The sequence below is a fragment of the Lolium perenne genome, chromosome 7, assembly GCF_019359855.2.
Source record: "Lolium perenne isolate Kyuss_39 chromosome 7, Kyuss_2.0, whole genome shotgun sequence".
NCBI lineage: Eukaryota > Viridiplantae > Streptophyta > Magnoliopsida > Poales > Poaceae > Lolium > Lolium perenne.
In genome coordinates this window covers 142950701-142974870 of record NC_067250.2, presented here as the reverse complement: position 1 = coordinate 142974870, position 24170 = coordinate 142950701, and the positions used below count along the sequence as shown (strand labels likewise).

The 24170-nt window shown below is 44.4% G+C and overlaps 1 protein-coding gene across 1 annotated transcript; it reads right to left on the bottom strand.

Moving 5' to 3' along the window:
* Positions 1-11587: 11587 nt before the first annotated feature.
* LOC127318656 (DEAD-box ATP-dependent RNA helicase 29) lies at positions 11588-20690 on the bottom strand. The gene is made up of 11 exons (XM_051349134.2): positions 20206-20690; positions 18613-19774; positions 18464-18521; positions 18118-18216; positions 17051-17090; positions 16818-16894; positions 16643-16695; positions 15460-15541; positions 15330-15380; positions 14513-14645; positions 11588-12235 (listed from the first exon to the last, which is right to left on the bottom strand). Exons 1-11 carry the CDS (start codon positions 20669-20671, stop codon positions 11883-11885), a joined length of 2574 nt encoding a protein of 857 aa, XP_051205094.1. The 5' UTR covers positions 20672-20690; the 3' UTR covers positions 11588-11882.
* Between the last annotated feature and the right edge of the window lie 3480 nt (positions 20691-24170).

Here is a 24170-nt window from a genome sequence, read left to right as displayed (position 1 = left end):
GTAGAAGGAACCAGAACAACAACAACAACGGCCGCCTCTACCACATGACTACCACTGAAGCTCAGGAAGCACCCCAGACCATGCCAAGTATGTCTTCCTGTTAATAAAATGTTCAATCCCTCTTAGGAACCTAACTTTTCTTAAAATCTCAGGACGAGATTTGTTTAAGGGGGAAGGGTTTGTAACATCCCAAAAATTCAAAACAAAACAAATGAATTTCCCTAGTTCCAAATTTTGGAACCAACAAAAACTTTTATTAAATTAAGTATGATACATAGTGATCTTGCTTAATTCTTGTGCTATTGCCATGTTTGCTTGTAATAGTAGTTTTGAAATAATCTTAAACCCTAAACCTCACCCCTCTTTTCATCATCCTAGTTAAAATAAAATAAAAGGAAATTAAATAAGAAAAAGGCATATGTGCCTATGGCTATAATTATAAATCCTCACCCTAGACCTTTCCACTTTGTTTAGAGGTTTGGAAAACCTTCACACACCTTACCTATTAATTATCAAATCTAATTCAAGTTGTTTCCAAAGAAAATAAAAAGAAACTAAAAATGCCATAGAGGCATATGAGAGTAAAATAGCAAATTTGTGAAATTGAGATCCTTGACCCTAAGACTTGTTGTGAATGGTTGGATCACTTCCATATACCATTTCAACACTCAACAACACCATTTGGGCCAATCCAAGTCAAATTAAAATTCAAATGCAACATATGCATAGAGGCATATGTGGCACATAGCCATTTCACCAAATTTTGCCCTATGACTTTAAACCTTGACCAAATGATGTGAAACCACCTCTCAACCTAATATAACACTAAATTAACCCTAACCCATGTCCAAGTAAAGCAAGATCAACAATTTACAAGTTTAATGAAATTTGACACATCATCTCTTATGTGTTATGGCCATTTTTGCAAATCTTTGAACAAGACCTTTTGAAATGGATTCAATGGTTTGAAAATGTTTCTAAACTAATAAGAACCACAATAGAGTCAACAAAAGTCAACTCAAATGGAGAGAAATCAAATAGGGAGAAAATCCCCAATTTCACTCACATACACTTAGCCAAATTTGCAAATCTTCAACCAAGGCCACCAATGCTTGATCTATTGCTTGTAGAATACTTATATAGGATAAACAAACACAATTGCATCAAAGAAACAAGAATCAAATCAAAGGAAATCTCAAAACCATCTCACATGTGATGATGGTCATTTGGGTGATTTTTAACATGATCCCCTCTTTACCCCTCTGGCTTTGACTTTTCCTCAACCAAACTTGGTAAACTATGACCATGTAATCCAAGACCATGTCAAGGTCAACAACTTTCATGTTGACCACACCTGCTAGTTTTGACCAGGTTGACCAGTAGGGTTGTGACAAGTGGTGATGTTGAAGTAAAGTGAAGATTACCCCAAATTTGAAAACTTGCAAAACTTTGTCAAATTGACCACCACCACCATCAATCCCTTTCTTTAATTATATAATTGAGTTGCACCAAAAAGAATTTCAAAATTTGAAAAGAATGTTCATGCGGCCATTATGTCGAATACCTTGCAGGCATGATTCTGGTTTTGGCATACACTCTATTATCCAGTGGGTTTTGGTCTAAACCACCTTTAACTTGTGATGATCATCACCCCTCTACACCCCTGCACCTCTACACGTCCTTGCTCTTGCTGCTTTAAGCATGGAAAAGCCCTAAACTATCCATGTCGTGTGCATGCCGGCCACACATGCCACTCATCTCTCTAGCTCTCCCCTCTCTCTTTCACCTTGTCATCGAGCATCTATGTACTCCCCTAAGCACGCCTGTACCATCCCTACGCAAAGAGACGCACACAATTGGCCGAACCAGGCACGCCCATGCACGCCCAGAACGTGCCAGGCACGCGGTGAGCGCGCCCAGACGACGTTCTGGACGCCGCAGTACATGTCCTCGCCCCGACAGCCTCGTCCTCCTCTGCAAGGTCTAGAACTGCATCGAGCACCGCCTCACCACCCTCTGCAAGCTAGACAGCGTCGCTAGCCTGCGGCCGCCGTGTCACCGTCGCCATCATCAAAACCCTGCCGCGCCATACCGAGAACACTCGAGCGTCGCCTGCACGCCTCCGTCCACCATTCGATGTGCCGTCGCGCTCAATAGCTCCGCCTAGACGTCGCCTACACGCCGCGCATCATAGCTTGCCCCTTCGCTCCCTGGAACGGTCTCGCCGTCGATGACCTCCACGGCACCCTTGCAGCACCCGTGCCCCTATAAATAGAGACCTCCTCGCCCTTCCTTCTTCACACCATTTCTGCTCCCCTCTTTCTCCTCGACCTCCTCAACACCTTCTCCACCTCGATTAAGCCTCACACCGCTCCAATTGCTCCGTCGAACGCTGGAGTCCGCCGCAGATCGACCCACCAAATTCGGGCACCATTGGAGTTGCCACTGGTACCGGTCGCTTCCTCGTCCACGCCAACGTCGACCAGCAGCCAGCAGAACCCCGCGGGAACCTCCGTCACGCCGCCGACCCCCTACCCCGCCGGCGCAGCGAGCTCTCCTCCCCCGTCGACGACGACGACGGTCGACCGTCGGATTAGCTTCTGATCGCACGACTCAGGTGAGTGGATACCGTTTCGGTGAACTAACCCACTGACACGCAGGCCCCACCATGTCAGTTGGCCCGCTGCGTGGAAAGCGCTAGTTGGGCCAGCCCAGTCCCTTCCCCCTCGTTTCGGCCCATTCTGTTTTCCCGCGTGGCCCAATATTTCAAATTTGGTTTAATCCATTTAGTTCAAATCCAATACTGCTGCCAAGTTAAAAAATTGAATAGTGTTAAATCTACAAATCCAAATCTGGTGATTCAAAATGCTATAGAAAGCTTATGAAATTATCTAGCTAACCTCACTAGATTCAACCCCATATGTTGTGTAGTTTTTGAATAGCAAAAATAACAAAACAGATACTTTTCTGTATTCAAATAAATTTTAAAAATCAACCACTTTGAATTTTGAAGTGAATCCAATTGCAATCATTCACATTTAACAAACTCTAATTTACTATGTAAGAATATGATATATGTTCTGTACATGATCATGGGCTAGAATCAAAATATTGGCTATGTAGTCAATACTAGCCCATTTAAACTATTTCAAATTTTAGGAATTTAAACCAATGAGGTGTAGCACCTCATTTAACTCATTCTCACAAGTGATATGAAGTAATGTGTTGACCTTTAAATGCTTAGGCTCATACTTGCCCACTTGTAGATTTTTAAATCTAAATAGTATTTACCTTTGCCATGGTTAGTTAAATCACATGAGATGATGAATCTCATTTAAATCCCTTTTCTCAAATACTAAGTGTGAAGTGTTGACCTTGGTCAACATGGGATCATCCCTGGTTATTTGAGAATATTGCATCACCTCAATAATAGTTTTTACTAAATTAGTTACAACTATGTGTTAAATCATATGAGAGGTTTTCCTCTCATTTAAATCTTGTTCTAAGTAATTCAACATGAGGTAGTGACCATGGTCTATATAATCTCATATTGAGTTATTTGGTGGCATTAAATCACTACCATGTTAGTATTAAAATGCATGAGGTATGGAACCTCATTTAAATCATTTTTCTCAAATGATAAGTATGAAGAGGTTGACCTTGGTCAACCTAGGTCATATATTATTCATAAGAGAGATTAAATCTTAGGAAGAATTCAATGAGAGGGAATTATTTCTCCAAACCAAAGAGAAACCTTAATTTAAATTTTCAATGAGAGGAAATTATTTCTCCTAATATTAAATAAAGAAACCCTTGAATAATTTGTTGATAAATGTTAAGTAGTGATGCTAGATCCTTTGTGTGAGCCATTAAGGCTAATTAAGAATACTTAAGTGTTGTTTGGTGATTGTATCCTCGTATTCGTTTATAGACGCTAGTACCGGAGACTATCAAGAGGAAGAGGTCTTCTACCAAGAGGAAGAGCAAGAAAACTTTGATCACATCACCAACCAAGGCAAGCTATATTATGGCAAGCTATTACCAATGCAAGCTAGACTAATGCAAACTATTTTGGTTGCAAGTTTATATTCTTGCCAAGTGCAAAGCTCTACAAGAGCAAGGCACCATTACATTTTACTTTATGAACCTATCCCAAGTTTTTACTTTACAAGCTTTACTTGATTTTATTTATCAAAGTTACTTTTTGATTTATGATTCACTTGGTTGAATTGTAGAGTAGTACAAGAGAATCACACTTAGCCTAGCAAGCTCCAAGATACTTAGTACCCCTCATAACTAGTGGCTAGTGCTTAATATTAAAAGTGACTACTCTAGTTGGGAACTTGTGAACTGAAATGACTTTGAAAACCTTGGAATGATGAGTCATTCTATTGAGAGATTTTGAAGGTGAATATGACTGGTGAATGACTTGGTGAATTTTACAAAAACTGATGGTTGGGTTCGGATGCGATACCATTCCAATTTTACAAGTACCCCCACAATACCTGAATCTGGGTAGGGCTTAGCTGGAAACTTATGTATTTTAGTATGGGTTCCCTCTGAACAAGCGTCATCGGGGTTATGCTGGAGGCTGCCTCTACAAAAGGAGTGATGTGAAATGACGTGAAATGAGGTGAATGTCCGGCCCAAGCCCTGTGCAGTTCCCAGGCTGACCGCGTGTCTTCACTGGGAGGCCAAGCTCATGGGGAGAGGTGTCTATACTAGAATATGTAAATGAAAGGTTAGGATTGGTAGTTCGCGTACTGCGTACGATAAATCAGGGCCGATTACCTCGACGAACTATTGCAATTGTTGTGGCACAAGTGTACACCCTCTGCAGAGTTAAACCTATTCGAATAGCCGCGTCCATGATTATGGACCGATTGGAAAGGCCATACTGTTCCGTCATCAGAACTTTTCTAAAAATATGAATGGTGACTTGTGACTTGAATTGAAAGGTGACTTTGACTTTGAATCACAACTGAGTTGTGGGAATGACACTAATGTTCCCACTTGAGTTAGTTAAATGAAGAGGCTTTGATTGTTAAAGTGTTTATGAAATAAAACTGGCTTTATGCAAATGAAACTAGAGCTTAGAACCCCCTTACTATAGTTGATAGTATTTACCTTAGTATTAGTTTGCGAGTACTTTGAAGTACTCACGGCTGTGTCCCTGGCTATTCAAATGGCCAGACTATGAAGAGGAGTACCAGAACCCGGAAGAAGGACAGCAGGACGTCTACGACAACTAGGACCACTCCTGACGTCAACAGTTGCCTGTGGAATAGATGGACTACTACTACGCTACTTTCGCTTCCGCTATGTGTTATGTAATGAATAAATAGAACTTCTATTATTGTAATGAGACTGGATCATGTGATCCTTTATTTGTAAGACGATTATGGTATGTAATGAATGATGTGTTGTGATATCAATCTATTATGTCTCGCAAAAACAATATTCCTGGGATTGCGAGGAATGGCATAATAGGCATCTGGACTTAAAAATCCGGGTGTTGACAGTTAATTGACTCAACTTTATTCAGATATATATTCAATAATTTAAATCGGAGGGAGTGTAAAAATTTCATAGCCATTAGCATATTTGCTTTATAAACAGGATGCACCGAGGTAGTCCAAGAGATGGGATGTCGCTAAATATTCTTTAAGCACCAGTAGGACATTCTAGGTCGATGTGTAAGTATTCTAGTAGCATATATGTACATTTATATTTTCTGATGTTTTCTTCTTTATGCTCATGGTCCATGATCACAAGAGTCATGTGTAAAATTGATATCATTTTATTGTGACCGATCGATTATATCCCATCTCACCAAACCAGGGGCCACCAGAGAGAACATATGTCCAGCGATGTGGTCCCTTATGTTTCTAGATCTTTTATCTAGTGTTTGTCCATTTCCATGTTTTTCATGTACCATAAGGATTTTTTTTCTTTATAGAAATGCCAAATATAACGAGTAGACCACCCTCACGGTGAAAGAAAAAACCTGTCTTTGTGAATTGTGAGATGTACGTGTGATTCAAACTTAAGATTTGCTTCTTTTGTGGAAATGAGATACAGTCAGTCCATTGGGCATCGGCAAGTAAATACTAGTTCCATCGGGATTCAGGAAGCAAAGGGTGGTACTGCACGTGTGGAAACGCCATCGCTGATCGCACGGTGAGACCTAGTCATTTTACCGCTACCACAAGAACCACATTAGCCACAGGTATTTAGCGAGATAAGATACGTAAAGAGTAAGCTGCGTGTCCCTGTCTTCCCAAGCTGGTTGGTTCAGCGAACGAGCCGCGCGCGGCGCTAGAGTCCAGCAGCGTGCAGATGCTAGCTTCAGAGTTCAGACGCCAATTCGAAGTGGACAAGGAACCCCTGACGCCATCGGCACGCGCGGACAGCGACCGCCCCCGATTTTTCCAAGCTCTCTCTCTGAACTTCCATGGCTAGCTCCATCCACACGCTTCTCTCACGTAAGAGCATCTCCACTAGTTTGGTCTCCCCACCTCAAAATCCGGCGTTATTTCCGTCCGGATTGGAGGGACCTGGGGAGGCCTATTTTCCCAGCCGCGAGTTCAGGATGGATGCAAGTACGTTGACGTAAATCGGTGAATTCAGACAAATTTGGACGAAGCTCGTTCAAATATAAGCGAAATTTAATGATATTTAACATATATAGGCGAGTTCGTACATAAATAGGCCGAATTCGTACATATATTTGAATTCGGCGATTGGCAAACTAAAACCTAAGCTAAAAAGCGGCCTCCTACATGCCGAAATGGTGGTAGAAGGACGTGTAGTCGCCGCCGTCATCGTCGTCGCTCGAGCCGGCGTCGTCCTAGGGCGGCGGCGCCTCGTACCAGCCGCTCGTACCCTGGCCAGCGTCACCGGCACGTGGCGGCGACGGCCGGTAGATGTCGTCGTCGTTGCTCTCCTCGAGCTTGATCACCTACCTGCTGGGCGCGGCGGTCCTACCGGCGGATGGTGCGGCGGCGCGGGCAGCGAGTTGACGCGCGGCCAGGTCCAGCATCCGCCGTTGCTGCTCCGCCTCCTGGCGCTCCCAGTCACGTCTGGACCACTCCAGTGCGGCGTCGATGGGGAGGCTGTTGTCGGCGGGCACAGGTCCTTCAGCGACCTGGCGATCGCCTCTGCCACCGCGGCGTCCTCTGCGCGCTTCGCCTCCTCCTCGGCGAGCTGGTTCGCGGCGGCCGCGGCGGCCTCCTTCTTCGCCAACTTCCTCTTCCGCCCGCGCTGCGGAGAGGAGGGTTGGTCGCGGATGACGAGGGCGCCGCTGCTCCGCCCTCTGCTCGGCGGTGGAGACGCCGGCTCCTTCTTGACGCGCGCCGGTGTCGACGGAGACGCCGGCTCCTTCTTAACGAAGAACGACGATGACCCACCGGACCTGGACGCCGACCTTGACCCAGACGAGGAGGAGGACGGCGCCATCCTCCTCGGCAGCCAGGAGGTACTGCGCTGGCGCGACACAGTAGCCGCCTCCGGCGGCGGCATTTGCAGGACGGGGGAATTCCCGCCCTCGATGTGCGCGAGCACATTCGAGAGGGTGCGGTCAGGCGCGCACCACCACCGGCGGTGGCCGGCGGCGTTGTTCCTTGCCGGAGGAGGAGCAGGGCCATCATACGCAGCGAGTTCGCGCTCGTACCTGCGCCGGAAGAACTCGGTCCACGCTTCGTAGTTGTCGGGGAAGAAGCGTGGGTCCGCGCGCTGCTCGTCACTGAGAGTGACGAGCACTGCGTCGATCTCCGCCTCGAGGGCGGCCCGACCCATTGGCGGCGGCGGGATCGGCACGCCGCCTGCGCTCAGTCTCCATCCTCCCGGCGCGCGGAAGTCTGGCGGCGCCGGGTAGCCCGCCATGTGGAGGAGCCGTCCCTCCCATTGGTGGAGAGAGCGGCGGCCGAAGCCGTTCTTGGCCGCACCGTCGTTCGCCATTGCTGGTTCGTTCGAGAACGGGGAAGATTTGGGGGAAGGCGAGCGAGGTGAATGTGGGGCAGGCGCGGTAGTTCGGCCATAAATAGAGGTAGGCGTGTGTGATACCGAGGCGACGACATTAACTCGCCGCGTGGAAGCTACGCGGCCGGCGAATATTGACCGGCGGCAGGCTTTTACAGCGCGCGGAAGACGATGCGATGAGAACGACGATCGGTTTCTCTCGCCGACAAGTTGGGGCCACCAGACGCGCGGGAAGTTTCCTCGACGTTTCCCGCGCTTTCGTTTCGTCCGGACTCCCCGAGCGCTCCCCGGGGGGTCGGGGATGGCGTGGGCTCGCCGGATGGATTAAGGCCCAAATCCGGACGAAATCGAGGAACCGGGTGCGCGACTGGACCAAATTACGCCGTTCGAATGGAAAAATCGTCGCTCAGAGGCTCATCGGGGAGACGAGTGGGGATGCTCTAATACTGTACTACGTTTCTGGTAGTTTGCTCTCGTAGGAAATATAGGAGCAGGTTTGTGCCCACACCGTCAACACCCATGATGATGCATCTGCTCTAGTTGATTTTAGAAGCAACGCGTCTCTTCCTTTGGATTGTCACCGCGAAAACGAGGCTTGGGTTTATCTTTTCGCCGATTAATTGCCTAGTTGCTTTGGTTTCGTTCATGAACAGTTTGTCTCTGTGCCTGCGTTGAAGAAAAGGTTAGCAGCTTCTTTCAGTCGGAGCCTCAAGGATACGAACAAATTAAGGTGGATATGTCCCTGCAGAGAGTGAGAGGTGGAATCATGCGAACCAAGACTTTTAAGAGTGATGCAACTTGCAGTTGTAACCTGAGAGATTTGGATGAGGGGATCGATTCGGTTATTCCGACCCAGCCATGTGATGGAATCAGGAGAACCTAGTGAAAAGCGTTCAGTATTCATTCTCAGTTACGATAAGAGCATAAACTTCCTCTGGCCATAAATAAGTGTGCTTCTAGGTTTTGTGTTTACTTAGAAAAAAAGAATTTGATGAATTTTATAGGGAAAGTAATAGCATTTACGACACTACTCATCAGTAGATTTGTCTTGAACTGTAGTTTCATATTATACAAAAGTTGGGATATATATGTTACCATTGTTTCCTATAAAATTGGTTGATTCTTTTAAAAAGTAATTTAGTACGAACGCTAGAAGTACATTCATTCATAGGCGAAATGAGTACATCTATTATTGTTTTGTTTTTCTCAGGTCTTGGCACAAAAAAAAAGGAAATCTAGAACAAAAGGCAACCTAGATATGCCATTCTAACAGACAGAGTATGGACATGCCTTTTCTCCGAACACACAAAGTATGGGTTGGGGTGAGTTCAATAATGTGCACGACCTGAATTTTAAAACCAATTAGTATTTTACTAACATCTGCAGTAAGATGATAATCTTTATACATGTCCGTGTCATACTTGCTTTGATGACACTATGAATAGTGGTGCCACTTTCGATAAGTCTCTTTATCTTGGATTCTACGGGCACCGTAACGAATGACGTGACCATAGCAATCTTCTGAGAACCAGGCAAAGGGTGATAAGGTTTTTCAGGTGCGCCTCGAACGCTGCTGCCCGCTTATGTTCGACTACATCCATGATGGTTGATCAACTATTTCTGCAGCTCCGATGTATAATTACTTCATCTTTCTTCACCACCAAGGGCAACAATGACAATATTGTTGTGAACACTGTCGTTGTGGCCTTCCCGGCGAACATGCATGTGCTATCCATTGTTAGAATCCTAGAAACAAGTGTAGATCTATTCGGGGTAGAGCTGTTACTATGTATGAATATGTGGAGGTGCTGCGTGTGTGTGCTAGGGGAGAGGAAGAGACAAGAGAGGCATACCTTCTCCCTGGTTAGAGGAACCAGAGGGGTTGGACATGGTGTCGATGGCGAAGGCGACGTCGTGAGGTCGAAACAGTGGTGACGGCGGCGTTACTTCCAATCGCTGCAGCACTCCCTTGATCGGTAGGGTTTGTCGGTGGGGTGTGTGTGGCAGCGCGAGGAACCTCGTACCGCGTGCCACCGGCCCCCACCTCTCTATATAGCGTTGGCGATAGGGGCCCATCAACCATAGAGAGTTGGGCGCTTCCGATCAAGACGCGGGTCAAAGGGGCCTGGTGGGCCGTTGGGCCCACTTGGGAGGAGATCATCCTAACATCCATCTTTGTGTTTGTTGTTGCTTTCGTTATTTAAACTTATTTAATTCGTAAAAAATAAATTTACTCCCTCTGATTCATATTATTTGTCACTAGTATGGATGTATCTAGAACTGAAATATGTCTAGATACATCTATATTAGTGACAACTAATATAAATTATAAATGGGAGGGAGTATTAAAAAAATTTCTTATTATTTCAAAGGTTTTTTCACTTAGTGCGGTGGATACGAAGAAGTAGCTGAGAGTGAGAGGTGGAATCGTACGAATGGAGACAATTCAGGGTGCTGCAACATGCAATCTAAGAAATTTATATCAAAGACCCATTCCGTTGTTCTGATCGGATCAGGGAAACCTAGTGAGATACGTTCAGTATCGATGCTCATCAATCTCTTCTTTGTTTTGGCCGAGAGATTGGTAAAAGCATACATCTTTTTTGGGTTTTCTCCAGTCTTGTCAGAGAAAGGGAAATCTAGAACAAACAGACAACCTAGACATGCCATTCTAACACACAAAGCATGGATGGGCTAGTTCAATAAATATTGTGCACGATCTGAACGTCAAAACAAATATTTTAACTAACATCTCCAGTAAGATGACTTTTATACATTTCCGTGTCATGCTTGCTTTGGATGACATTAGGAATAGTACTAGCACTATTTATCATGGATTTCACAGGCACCGTAACAAATGCCACAACCTTATCCGACCACCTGTTGATTCCTGATTGCGCCACCAACGGCAGCGGCAGCAGCAGCATAAATGATTTCCACTGACCTAAAAGTTGCTCCTCTTTTCTACCATATCTTGCTACCTTAACTTTCTGTTCTTGGCAGTGCAGCCGTTTTCAACCTGCCGAATGGTTAACATTTGGCCTGGAGTTGAGATTGCATTTTCCATATCTAGAAAAGATCTGGCCTTGTCTGGTTGCATGGTCTACAAGAAAAAACAATGCAATCTTTGGATCTGAGGTGACCGCTAGTTTAGTTTGTTTAAGTTATCTCTGCAACATATTTCTAGTGGTTTGTTTTGTTGTCTGTCTGACCAAATGGCGTGTGGCCACTGGACAGGATGGGGGTAGTGCCAAGGATAACCAAAACAAAACAAACTACTTGCATAACAAATGAAGTGCAATTATAATTCAGTTACATGGCGGCAACAACACAGATTTCAGGGCAGTAGCGCGTCCACCGTTGACAATGGAAGTCAATCTGAGCCGCAATGTATTAGTATGATACAGAGCAACTTGCCCATGACAATGAAAACTTAACTGGCAGCCTCCATGTTGCAGAACGGAAATGGGCAAACGGCATGGGCGCGTGCCATGTCGGTAACTAGTTGCATGCCTCTTCTCTGACTTCTAATGCTAGGTTGCTATTAGTAGTTGCACTATTGCGCCTCACCAAATGGAGCCTCTGAGTATTCCAAGTACAAAAGGTCTGTTTAAGTTTTTGGATAGTTTCAAATGACACGAGAACTCTCCAGGGGTTGCATGAGTAACAACAGTGATTACAGTTCTTGTAAGATCATGGTTCTTTCTCCCTTACTATCACAAGAAAATTACAATATAAGAAACAAAACTGAAGTAAATTAAGGACCCGGTCTACAGAAACAAAAGGTGGGTGGCATATGAGAAGATAATGCTCTTGGCCGAGAACTTCTTTCCTGTTGGTTCTCAAATAGTTCCTTTGCTACAGCATGTAGATGGGTGCAGCAAATCTACTTGGACAGATAATCACCTGGCACCCTTCCCTTTGGGTTTGCCTTTTCCTTTAGCTTTACCAAACCCTTTGCCATTCCCTTTTCCACTCCCTTTCCCCTCTGGTCTTCGGTTTTTCTGGAATTTACTGTTTTCGAATTTACCATCTCTTGCAGACCCGCCAGGCCTTCTGTTTTTCTGGAACTTGTTGGGAAATTTACCGTCCTTTGCAGATTTCTCCTTCATGCGCATGTTTTGCATTGCTTTTTGCTGCCTGCCCTTCTGCATCTGTTGGGGATTTCTTATCTCAGATGGCACATTAGCATTTGGTATAGACCAACGCCCACGGCCAGCTGCAGGGTGTCTTCTGTCACCTCTTTGATGGCCACCTGGGGAAAAAAAAAAGGCCATAGCATCAGGCAGTGTTACATAGGGCCTGGATGGTATTTAAGCTGGTGGAGCTGCTGCCGTGCTAAATTTGACAGTTACCACAAACCAAACTAAGAAAAAAATAGAGAGAATGGATAATTCAAGAGGATACAGAACATGAGCAACAAGTGAATCACATGCCATCAAGGCTTATCCCGTTAAGTATTAACTCGCTGAATGCACATCGCACAGCTTCAATCAACTTCTTTTTGACAAAATAAATAATGTATAGCATGCCAAACCATAAAGCTGAGACATGCTTACCAGACATTCATGATTCAAGGGGTCCGGTTCAGCCCACTGACCCGCTGGACCGAACCTAGATTCTGTTACCATTGGGGCAAAGGGCCGACCCTAAAAAAATTAGGTCCAACAGGAACCTCACCCATTTGCCCCTAGGGTCTACCTGCACCTCCTCTAGCGCACGCAGACGGACGCTGCCGCCGTGCTTCTTCAAAAACATTCTCTCGGTGTTATTAATTGGCCAAGTTTAGTTGGAAAAAAGATAGTAATGCCATTAGCATTATATCTCAGTCTGTATCTGACAGCAGGTGTTCTGTAACAAATGAATGACACTAGTTTTGACTCTTTTTTTACTAGATATGCTTCTATGCTCCGCTATTATTATTATTATTATTATTATTATTATTATTATTATTATTATTATTATTATAAAATTGCTACATTGCCATTAATACTGAAGTCAAGATGATGATAGTTCTCTTAATGTGCATCCATGCACTATTACCTTACAATTTGCTGTGTGGCGATATCAATATAGTTTCAGTTGGTTTGCTGGTATATTAGTATTCAGTTGGTTTGCTGGTATATATTTTCTTGCTGTAAGAAATGAGCTACTCTTATAATTTCCAACCAAGGTGCAGATGACAAGCCAAGGGCAATCGCAACAACATGCCCCAGATGTCCGCACCATCGGTCTTCTCCGGCTGCAGGTCGAACTTCTCCAGCAACGTCACCAACTGCAGCAGTCATTGAGACATATTCAAGCTTTGAGGAGCCACTGGTTCTGTTATCTAGCCTTAAGTTCTGCATACTTAGCCACTGGTTCTGTTTCTCTGCTGCTAGAACTTGCTAGTTATCATTATTTGAGAGTTCTTAAACTGATGGGAGCCTTGCAAACTAGATGCCCATTGTAGTTCAAAAGAATGATAAGTGCATCTAATAAGCAAACCTTCCTCCTGTAGTTAAACAGCATATTCGTTTCAAGATTAACTCTGTCAACACCATGGAAGGTTGTAACTCTTTTAATCTGAAATTGCCCCATTATCTTAAATATTAAGCTAAATTTAGCCAAAGGCCCACACTAACTGTCATTTATCAAATAAACTAATTAGTTTAGCTTATGACTCATAGCCTGTATACAGAAGCATTATTAGCCCAAACATGCTCATGCGTATTTTCTCAAATTCCCTATCTTTACCTGCATCTTGAGGTAATTTTGACATTGTTGTAAAAAAAAATGCATTGGTGCCACAAGGTTAATGGATGTGTACAGCTTGTGGAGTTTATGGCAACGCCGACAAGCGGAAAAATTATGCCTCCATTTTCTGCAGAACTTGCATCAACCCTTTGTCTGCTTGCTATCACCAAGGCGGCTGCGGATGATTTTTAGTTTATACTTGTTGGAGAATTTTCATGAAAGCAATTTGTTTGTAAAGAAATTTAATGATTCTTATATTCTACTGGTGTAGTCCATGCATTTGGACTTTGGAGCTAGCCTGTTACTGCTGCCACTCTGTACTCTCCTTTATAGCCTGTTACTGCTAATAGTGCCTATGTATGCGTACATGCTACTGTTCTGTCAGTTCTGTCGTTTGCAGGCTGTACAGATGATAGCTGATGAGTGATGAGTGCCCAGCAGCAGCATGTATCACCCAGCAATCCAGCAGCGGCATGTATAGAGGAGTCAGGAGTGGTCCGAACCTAGGATTACTGTGGAACCTAGTATAAGAGGTGCGGGCCGAACCTTAACCTGTGATTACTAACATAGGTTCGGTGGTCCAGCAACCTGCCGGACCTATCCGGACCCCTTGCATCTTGACCAGACATGTATTTTCAGATAAAGCTTTATTGATTCTAAGCCCAGCAAGAGGAAAGATTGGTCAACATTACAAGAAATTAATTACCTGATTGATGAACTAAATGAACTTTGTAAAAGTTGACCTCAAAATAATAATAATAAATGTAAATGCATGAGGCCAGATAAAATGTATTACCTGGTGTAGATGTGCCCCCTTCTTCAAAGTTGCCATCTTTTCCACCAGAACTGATTGCTCTATGTGACCTCTGCTGCCATTTCTTATAGATATCTTTGCTTGCCTTTAACTTTGCACTGGTTTCCGTTTTAATCTAATCACAATCACAGAAATAGTAAGTTAAAAATTAAGTCAACTGCTTGCCTAGACTATAGATAGGTCAGACATCTGTACAAAACAACCAGGTAGGTATAAACTAGATGTACTGAACATTAGATGCTAAGTAAAATACACGCAGTAATGAATTCAACCTTCCTTTTTGGAAAACAACATTCCGTAATGAATAACTAAGCTCACAGCAATATGTATCAACATGTTAATACCATTTAGATAGGAGCCATGTGTAACAATCGAAGTTGCAGTTTTTATAGTACAGGAATCTACCAAGATATCACACCATAGTGTTCAGCTGCAGACAAAGACCATCTTGTTGCAGAACTAATTTCATTTTGTCAAAATAATAGTCTGATTCAGCATGGTTCAGGTAATCAGATTAGACCGTGTTGCAGTAGCAATCCAGGCGTACGAATATATACTTTTTAAAGTGTATATACTACTTCTAATAGTTAGTTCAGGATCAATTTAACACAGACCAAACATCCAGGAGATTTACAACTGAACAAGTACATATTTAAGTCTGCCAAACTAAAAGGGAAAAGAATGAGCTACACAACTAGCTGTGATTAATTCAGCAATCACAATGTATACAACAATCTAGCAACTGCAGCATTTAGTCCTCTTAAGCATGATAGAAACACAATGTATGCACAAGATCTACCTTCCCTGAAGCAGTGACACGATCCCCATTATTCAGCTTGACAAATTTGTTCTGCAATAATAAAATAAACACCATGACCAAATGTGATTTTGCATATTCCAGATCGATATGTCACAAGGAAATGTTATACCTTCATCCAGTGATATCGAGTTTTCTGGGCTTGCATTCCAGAAGTTTCATCATCAACTAAATCTAGGACAGCAGCGTCCAATCTGCATGACATCATTAAGCTTAATTCAACAAAGCATGGTGATGAGACTGTAGACCCATTTCATGGATAATGAGAGCAAAACGTGGATATGACAAATTATTGTGCAACGGAAGCATGGGCCAAAACTACTTAGAATCGAAAACAGCAGATCCTACTCATGCTGGAGAGAGGACATGATTAAGAGATACTCTCCGTCCCAAAATATAAGGCATATAAGTTTAGTCAAAAGTCAAACCCTACTAAGTTTGACCAAACATCTACAATATTGAATAGTCATATTGAGAAAATATACTTTATGGTGAATCTATTGATATTGATTTAGTATTCTAGATGTTCACATTATTTGTATAAAACTTGGTCAAACATATAAGATGTTGACCCTCCGTCCTTGAATAAGTGTACATCTAGGAAATATTAGACAACTTAGTTCTCTCTCATGTCTTATGAGTCTCCATTCTATTAATTGAAGGAGAGGAATGATGATTGGTGGTTGAGGCGGAAGAGAGGAATGAGGAATGAGGATTGGAGGATGGAGTTGGGTAGTGATTAGGAGGAGCTAATTGCATTAATTAACTGCATTGGTAGTGTAAATGTACACTTTTTTAGGACAAATTTTGAATCTAGAAGTACACTTATTTGAGGACGGAGGGAGTATGCCTTATATTTTGGGACCGAGGGAGTACACCACAAATGTTAATGGATATTCAGTACATAACCAGTTCGTTCAACATCTAGCATGTAATCAAAACCATGGCTAATAAAACCTGTGGTGAACTGCCAGTTATCTGTCCTACTGGCTGGGTTGATATGTTACATACAGAACAGAGGATATGATGTGCTACAGTGCTAATTTAATGAAATCTTGATATTGGTATGATTATAGAAGACAAATAAATAAACAGAAAAATAAACAGTAGTTTACCCGGAACCAGCTACCGTGCTACTTTGGTTTCAAAATCAGGTTTTCTTATCCCTGCTCCCTACACCAGTACATCTCCCAGTAGATGTACTGATAACTTGCTAAGGCGAATGATAGTATAATGGCACAATTTCAAATCAGAAAAATACAGTAAATCACATATCAGGAAGCAACACAGCATACCTATCTTGAACAAATCCTTCATTTCCCGTCACTGATAATCCAGCTTCCGAATGCTGAAGGGTGAAAGTAATAATTAACTCATATTATATGGAAATGCTACATCAAGTAACTGCAACTTAATAAATCAATAAAGATCCCTAGTAGTAACAAATGTGAAGGATATTTCTCTGCGTACTTGGTTTTGAGGTACTGAACTTATGTAGTGATCCTCATCTCTAAAGCTCTGCGACTTCCGCTTCGTACCAGAAACTTCTGAAATCGATAGATAATGCAAAATATTATAATCACCATAAAGGGAAGATGAACTTCCCTAGGAGTACTGTTGTAGAGATCAAGATGCACTTCGACGTTAAAACAGCAAATGACGGCATTAATCCCACTACACATCAGTCAGGGAAAATTGCATACCTTTTCTCTCCCAGTTTGAAATGTTTTCCGCCTCTTCTTCCTGCATAAAAATAAATAGCCATAAATCACTTCACAAAGCATAAGAACAAACTCCACATTCAATGTAGCAATTGCAGAAGAATGAATGAAGGTACGCTCATGTTAATACTTGACTGCCATGTTGTCATCAATCTATAACATTTCTAAGGGTTACTAGAAACTGTTCAAAAAAAATGCCTAATAGACCGTATACATAGAACTGGTGAGGATGCCTACTATGTTATCATATAATCTGTCGGTTAGTCTAAATAATCAGCACTAGGCCGTATACTCACTGCTAAGTTGGATACCAGAAGAACTACAGGTTACAGTCATAACACTGAAACTATAAAACTACAATCACAATAATGGAGCAAACAAACAAACTAACTTACAAAGGGACCAGCCACTACCAGGCATGATTTATGCATCCATTATATGTTTCACATAAATGAAGTTTCATCATACAAATACTGCTCCATCACCGCAAGAGTTGAACAGATAAACTACACGCCCTAATTGTTCAAAGCATTCTATTAAGTAAATATCGCAAACCAAGCGATTATAGAACCTCACAATTAAGACCATTATCTGCAAATTCCAGAACATGGAACACGCATGTACTACAGTTTTAAACAAAACAACTATACATAACTAGTGCATGTGAGCCTTTGTTTGAGTCAACGGAGAAAGTACAGTCCTAAAAAGTATGGACCTATTAGACCAGTGCAATATATTCTTGCTGGTCAGCTTCGAAACAAATGACTTTAGATTGTTTCAGGAATCTTTGCTGCAACAACCAATCTTTTCAGGATTGAATTCTCCATATAAATGATAAGGCACTCCAATAGTCTAATACAACCTCTGATCCAAATTAATTGCCGCACGTTCAATAAACCTAGACAGATTTAGGCAAATATTTTGCCCAAGTCATATCTAGCATCTTCAAGGTACATTTAGTATATCAAGTGATTAACTGGTTTGCAACTTGCTATGTTTAAATGAGAAGTTGAGAACAAACAAAGATATGACTTCAGAGTAATAATTACCTTTGTTGCCAGATTACCAGATTTCTGTTCATGCACCAAATTTATGATCCCCTCATGGACTTCTCTTTTCTTCTTCATCACATCTAGCCACTGATTAGCCTACGATCAAGACCAGATGGTCATGTTAGTTTCAAATAATATGGTAACACACATATTTGTAATGTTTGCATGAACCACATTTGGAATGCCTAAAAACTGTATGGGAAGTTAGTTTCGGAATTAATCAAGTAATGAGATCAGAGCTGTTAGCATACTAGCTGCATGTCTGAAGACATGAGAATAATCACACATATAATGCTGAAAAGTTTCAGAACCAAACAAAAAAAATGAAGCACCAATGCATTACTTTAAAACTTCTTGATTTAGCACCTTCACCTTCAGCCTCTAGAATAGTTTGCTTTGGCCTGATAATCATTAAGAATGAAAAGGGCCCATTAGAAGGCACAAAATGAGCAAATACAAGTAATATAAACAATCGCTGGCTGAAGAAACTACCTAAATGACTTGAGGCGCTCTGAGAAAGCAAGAGCTAAAATTTCATCTGATCTAAGAACATCTCTGAAAATTGGATGAAGCCCTTCACGGGGAAAATCTTTCGCCCTTCTGATAGATTCCTTTGAAGGCATGGCACGAGTCTTCAGATACAAACGGAAAGCATTTGCACACGGCTTTTCCAATGCAATCAATTCTGTGCAGCTATTCATGACTTCTTTTACTCCATCAGAGCAAAGATCAATGATTGTCTGAGGAAAACGGCCATATACTGTTTCCCCATTAGCAAGAGACTGGTCGATTTTCAAATTGATTCCATCCATGTCTTTCAGCAGTTCCTCTTCTGTTGGAGCAGGTCTAAGAGGCTTTGAAAGAAAGAGATGTAGGTCCAACATAAAGGGCATGTCCTCTGAGGTGACAAATGTATATGCTGTACCAGTTCTACCTTGCCGAGCTACACGGCCAACTCTATGAACAAATAACTTAGGTTTTGCAGGGAAATCCCAGTTCACTACATTGTCAAGCAACGGAATATCCAGGCCCCTTGCAGCAACATCTGTCACAATGAGTACCATGGTCTTCCTTGCCCTGAATTTTGCAATATGCTCAGTGCGGGCTTCCTGATCCATAGCACCGTAGGAAAGGGAAGTTGCTAGGCCCTCCTCTCGGAAAAGAATACTCAGGAATTCAACATGGTACTTCGTTGAAACAAATATCATTGTCTGTTCCTGGGAGCTGATCCGCTCCCTGACCAAATACAGCAAAGCAGCTAGCTTCTCTTCCTGGCGCAGCGTGAAAAAGACGAGCTTCAGATCAGGGCTTATCTTTTTGTCCAAATCAAGTCTGATAACTTGAGGATCACGTAGGCCAGCTTTTGCGAATTCTGCTAGGGCTTGCGGCATAGTAGCACTGAAGAGCAATGTTTGCCGTGTATCACTCAGCTTGTGTAGAATTTTGTGCAGTTGCTCAGCGAACCCCAAGCTGAAGAGGGAATCCGCTTCATCAAAGACAACGTATTCTACCGATCGCAGTGACAAGTCGTCAACCATATCCAGAATGTGCACAAACCTACCGGGTGTCGCAATTATAATATCGGGATTGTCAGCCAATACCTCGAACTGACTGTCCATACTGCCTCCACCAACAATCAGGCCAGTTTTAAGATCTACAGAAAGGCAAAATTGGATATGTCACAACGTTGTAGCATTTCTTTAGCAGTTGCAAAAGACACAAATATATAGAAAAAAACAGTATCAGATCTATTATAAGGATTCAATTATCACTAATCATTTACACGAGCATCCTGTTAGTGTTACTTCAGGTCCTAAATTGGCTCAAACAGTGGCAAAAATGCATGACAGGTACAACATCTTATGAATTAACTTTGCATACAGGGAACTCTGGGTGGATAATCAGTGACACTAGAATAGTAAGGGGACGATATCCATGCTATCAGTAACACTAGGCATAATCTATCACATGGATACATGATTCAACACGACATAGCACATGAAAGCATCTAATAGCAACCATCCTGAGCTTAACTGTTAGTCTAACCAAATTTCCGATTGTACAAAACAGGGCATGGTTACGCACCTGTGAATTTTCCGAGCTGGTGGGTGAACTTGAGCGTCTGCGTGGCGAGGTCGCGGGTGGGGGAGAGGACGAGGGCGCGGATGCCGGCGCCGGGGTCGCGTCGGCGGAGGCGCTGGAGCATGGGGACCAGGAAGGCGGCGGTCTTCCCGGACCCTGTGCGGGCCATGGCGGCGACGTCGAGGCCGGCGATGATGAGCGGCATGGCCTTGCGCTGGATGGGCGTGGGCACGCGGTAGCCCTTGTGGCGCACCCCGCGGTAGACGTCCTCGCAGAGCCCCAGCGACTCGAACCCGCCCGACTTGGGCTTCTTGTTGTGCGCCGCCTGCGCCGCCTTCTTCTTCCCCGCCGCCTTCGACTTCATCTGAGGCCGATGCCGCGGCCTGTGGTCACGCGTGGAGGCGGCGGCGGCGTCCGCGGAGGGCTTGGACTTGCCGCCGCCGGAGGTGGAGGGCGTGAGGCGCGCCATGGGTGGGAGGCGGTGGGGTGGGGAGAGGGGAGAGGTGGGGTGGGTTTTAGGGCTTTAGGTCTCAGCCGCGGCGGCGAGGAGGAGGTAGGCCGTAGTTAACTTGCGCTGCCGTGCTGGGCTTATCTGGGCTGAATGGTACCCGTTGAACTGAACCTTGACCATGAATCAGCCCATGATACTGTCCCATTGGGTTTTAACTATTCACTACCAGTTGCTCAAAAAAAAACTATTGCCTCCCGCACTCTAGTTCGCTCGACCTAGGGTTGAAAACGGAACGGAAACAGACGGAAACATGCTTTATCGTTTTCGTTTCCGTCTACCTTGTTGGAATCGAAAACGAAATCGGAATTCCCGGAAACGAATATGGAAGCGGAAATCACCGGAAACGAATACGGAGCAGATACAGGACGAATACGTTAAGAAAACGGATATTTGTCACAACACAATACGGCATAATACCTTACTTTGTAGACCAAAAGGCACACACAAACAAGTAGACAATAATATAAGGAATATCAGTTAACTTCGACAAGAGGCAATTTAACATAAAGTAACACACATAGTTTAACAGGAGTGTGGCCGGCCGATGGTGTGGTAGGAAGACGCCGACGCCGCTGCGATCGGCTGGCGTCGTCTCTCGTGGAGTCGTCGCACGGTAGATGAGTCGTCGAGGTGGGCGGCGGTCTAGCCGCACACGACTTAGTGGACTTGATACGTGGCCAAGCCCGTTTTCATATGTAAATGTAGGCCTACCAAGACCACGAGTCTCGGTTATATTTTCGGTTTCCTTCCTCTGCCCTTTTCGTTTCCGTTGGAAAAAGCTCTCTCGTTTTCATTCCATTTCCGCAGAATGCCACTTCCTTTTTCGTATTTGGCCCCTCATTTCTTTTTTCTTCGAAAATGGACGGAAAGTTTTCCTTTCGTTTTCAACCCTACGTCGACTGCTCTATAGTATTTAAAAAGTTCAAAAAAAAAGTTATACAGTATTAAAAAAATAGAGGGAAAAACTGTTCCTTCTACACAGCAATCCATGTTCAGAGTTTATTTTTTGCCTTTAATGTTGACGATCATAGTATCTTATTCTTGACTTTGCTATGATCGCCGATCATGACATGGTTACATGGTTACAAGATCTGGAGGCTTCAGTCAAAGTTCAGCACATTCATCGACTTATGTGTTAACGGTAAAATATACTCCATCTGGATTACTTAGGATACTAGTACAAGAGAAACATACATTGAACGTATAACCTTGCAGGTATTGATTAATTCTGTGGTGACTTCGTCAATTTCAAGATTTAATCCGCATGCTCGGTCTTTCGGAGGTGATCGGGTAAGGTGTACGTGTGTGCGTTTATAGGAATGAGTGTATGCGCGTGTATGTGAGCGTCTGCATTTATACTGTATTTCTCAAAAAAAAAAATTGCTAAATTTGAGTTTTTGTTTTATTTTTTCACCATATACAATTCTATGCAAAGAAAGTCAAGCTGACGAAGGTAACAGAAATTCTATTGGAGGACACTCTAAACACTGAACACGCAAGTACTCAACAACTTCAGATCAAATGCTATGTATCAGGATGACTTCACATAAATAGGGCTTAGGACCGTTTGCGTCCGCTTTGGTCGTAAATGCGTCTGGCACCCTCTCCAGCGGCACGACGCAAAGTGACCGGGCCGTCTGCGGAGACGCAAACCTGGCCCAAATATGCGCCAGGTTTGCGTCTCGGCGGACGCTGCGCGGACGCGCAAAGTATCCGCTGCGGTCTCCACCGGGCCCGCCTGGCAGCGAGCCTGCATGGAGGGCATCGCTTCCGCGGCCATCGCCTCCGCGTCTGCGCCGCTGCCTTCGCCATGAATGCCGCAGCTTCCTGTTCTGCGCGTGCACTGGCGGGCGGCGGCTGGGCTTCTGCGCCGCCTTCAATGGCATCGTATCCTGTGCGCGGCCGCCCTTAAAAGTCCAGCGGCCGCGTTGCTCCTTCGCCCACAGCTCCACTCGCACCACAACTGTCGCTGCGCCATGGGGAAGAAGAACGACTTCGAGGCCTCCGGCAGCGGCAGCAAGAAGGTGGCGCTCCCCGTCACGGTGGGGAGGCTCATGCACGGCAAATGGGTGCAGTGCGACGCCTGGTCCGGCGTGCAGCTGCCTGGCGGCTGGCGGCTCAGCTGCCGCCGGGTGCCCATCCCTCCAGTCCCTGCGCGCGAGCCTGAGCGGACCAAGGAGATCCGGCGCAGGAGGCGATATCTGCCGGAGGACCTCCGCGCCGATCCGACGTACGCCATCGACTCGGAGAGTTGGCGTACGTACCTGTCCACGGAGACGGACAGCAGACGACGGGTGATACGTCCAAAACGTATCTACTTTCCCGAACACTTTTGCTATTGTTTGGCCTCTATTTTGTGTATTTTGGATGCAACTAACACGGACTAACGCTGTTTTCAGCAGAACTGCTCTGGTGTCTCGTTTTTGTGCAGAAATCCAACTTTCGGGAAAAACCTCGGAATTTATGCAGAAGGCCCTATTTTCCCAGGAAACTAACGGAGCCAGAAGGGCAATTGAAGTGGAGGCCCGAGGGCCCCACACCACCTGGTGGCGCGGCCAGAGGGGGGCCCGCGCGGCCTGGTGGTGTGGCTCCCTCGGCCGGCCTCCGACGCCCTCCTTCGGACTACTTATTCGCCTCGACCTAAAAACGCCAGAAGAGAAGTCGAAGTCGCCAGAAACCCTCCAGAACGCCGCCACATCGCGAAACTCCGTCGCGGGAGCCAGAAGTCTCCGTTCTGGCACTCCGCCGGGACGGGGAATTGGAGGAGATCATCACCGCCATCACCGCCAACGCCTCTACATCAACCAGCCATGTTTCCCCCATCCATGTGTGAGTAATTCCCCCGCTGTAGGTGAAGGGGATGGTAGGGATTGGATGAGATTGGTCATGTAATAGCATAAGATTGTTAGGGCATAGTGCCTAGTGTCCGTAATTGGTACTTTGATGATATTGTTGCAACTTGTTATGCTTAATGCTTGTCACTAGGGCCCGAGTGCCATGATCTCAGATCTGAACATGTTATTGTTTCATGAAGATAATCATTGTTTATGGTCTTACCTATAAGTTGTATACACATGTCGTTTGTCCGGGAACCGATGGCCCCAAGTGGCCAATCGGGACAACCGGAGGGAATGGTAGCGATGTGAGGATCACATGTGTTCACGGAGTGTTAATGCTTTGCTCCGGTACTTTATTAAAAGGAGTACCTTAATATCCAGTAGTTTCCTTTGAGGCCCGGCTGCCACCGGCTGGTAGGACAAAAGATGTTGTGCAAGTTTCTCATTGCGAGCACGCACGACTATATATGGAACACATGCCTATTGATTGCTTTGTACTTGGACACCGTTTTATTATTATCTGCAAATGCCCTGCTATGATTGTTACATGAGTTTCTCTCATCCATGCAACGCCCGTCATCCGTCCCCGTGCCTACAGTATTTTAATCCTGCTGTTTACT

Bases quoted from the DNA above. Each gene is read 5' to 3' on its own strand.
- LOC127318656 (XM_051349134.2), bottom strand. From the start codon at position 20,671: ATGGCGCGCCTCACGCCCTCCACCTCCGGCGGCGGCAAGTCCAAGCCC. The intron at 19,775-20,205 runs GTGCGTAACCAT...GCCTTTCTGTAG, and splicing joins CCAGCTCGGAAAATTCACAG to ATCTTAAAACTGGCCTGATT. The intron at 17,091-18,117 runs GTAATTATTACT...ATTTTTATGCAG, and splicing joins CTGGTAATCTGGCAACAAAG to GAAGAAGAGGCGGAAAACAT.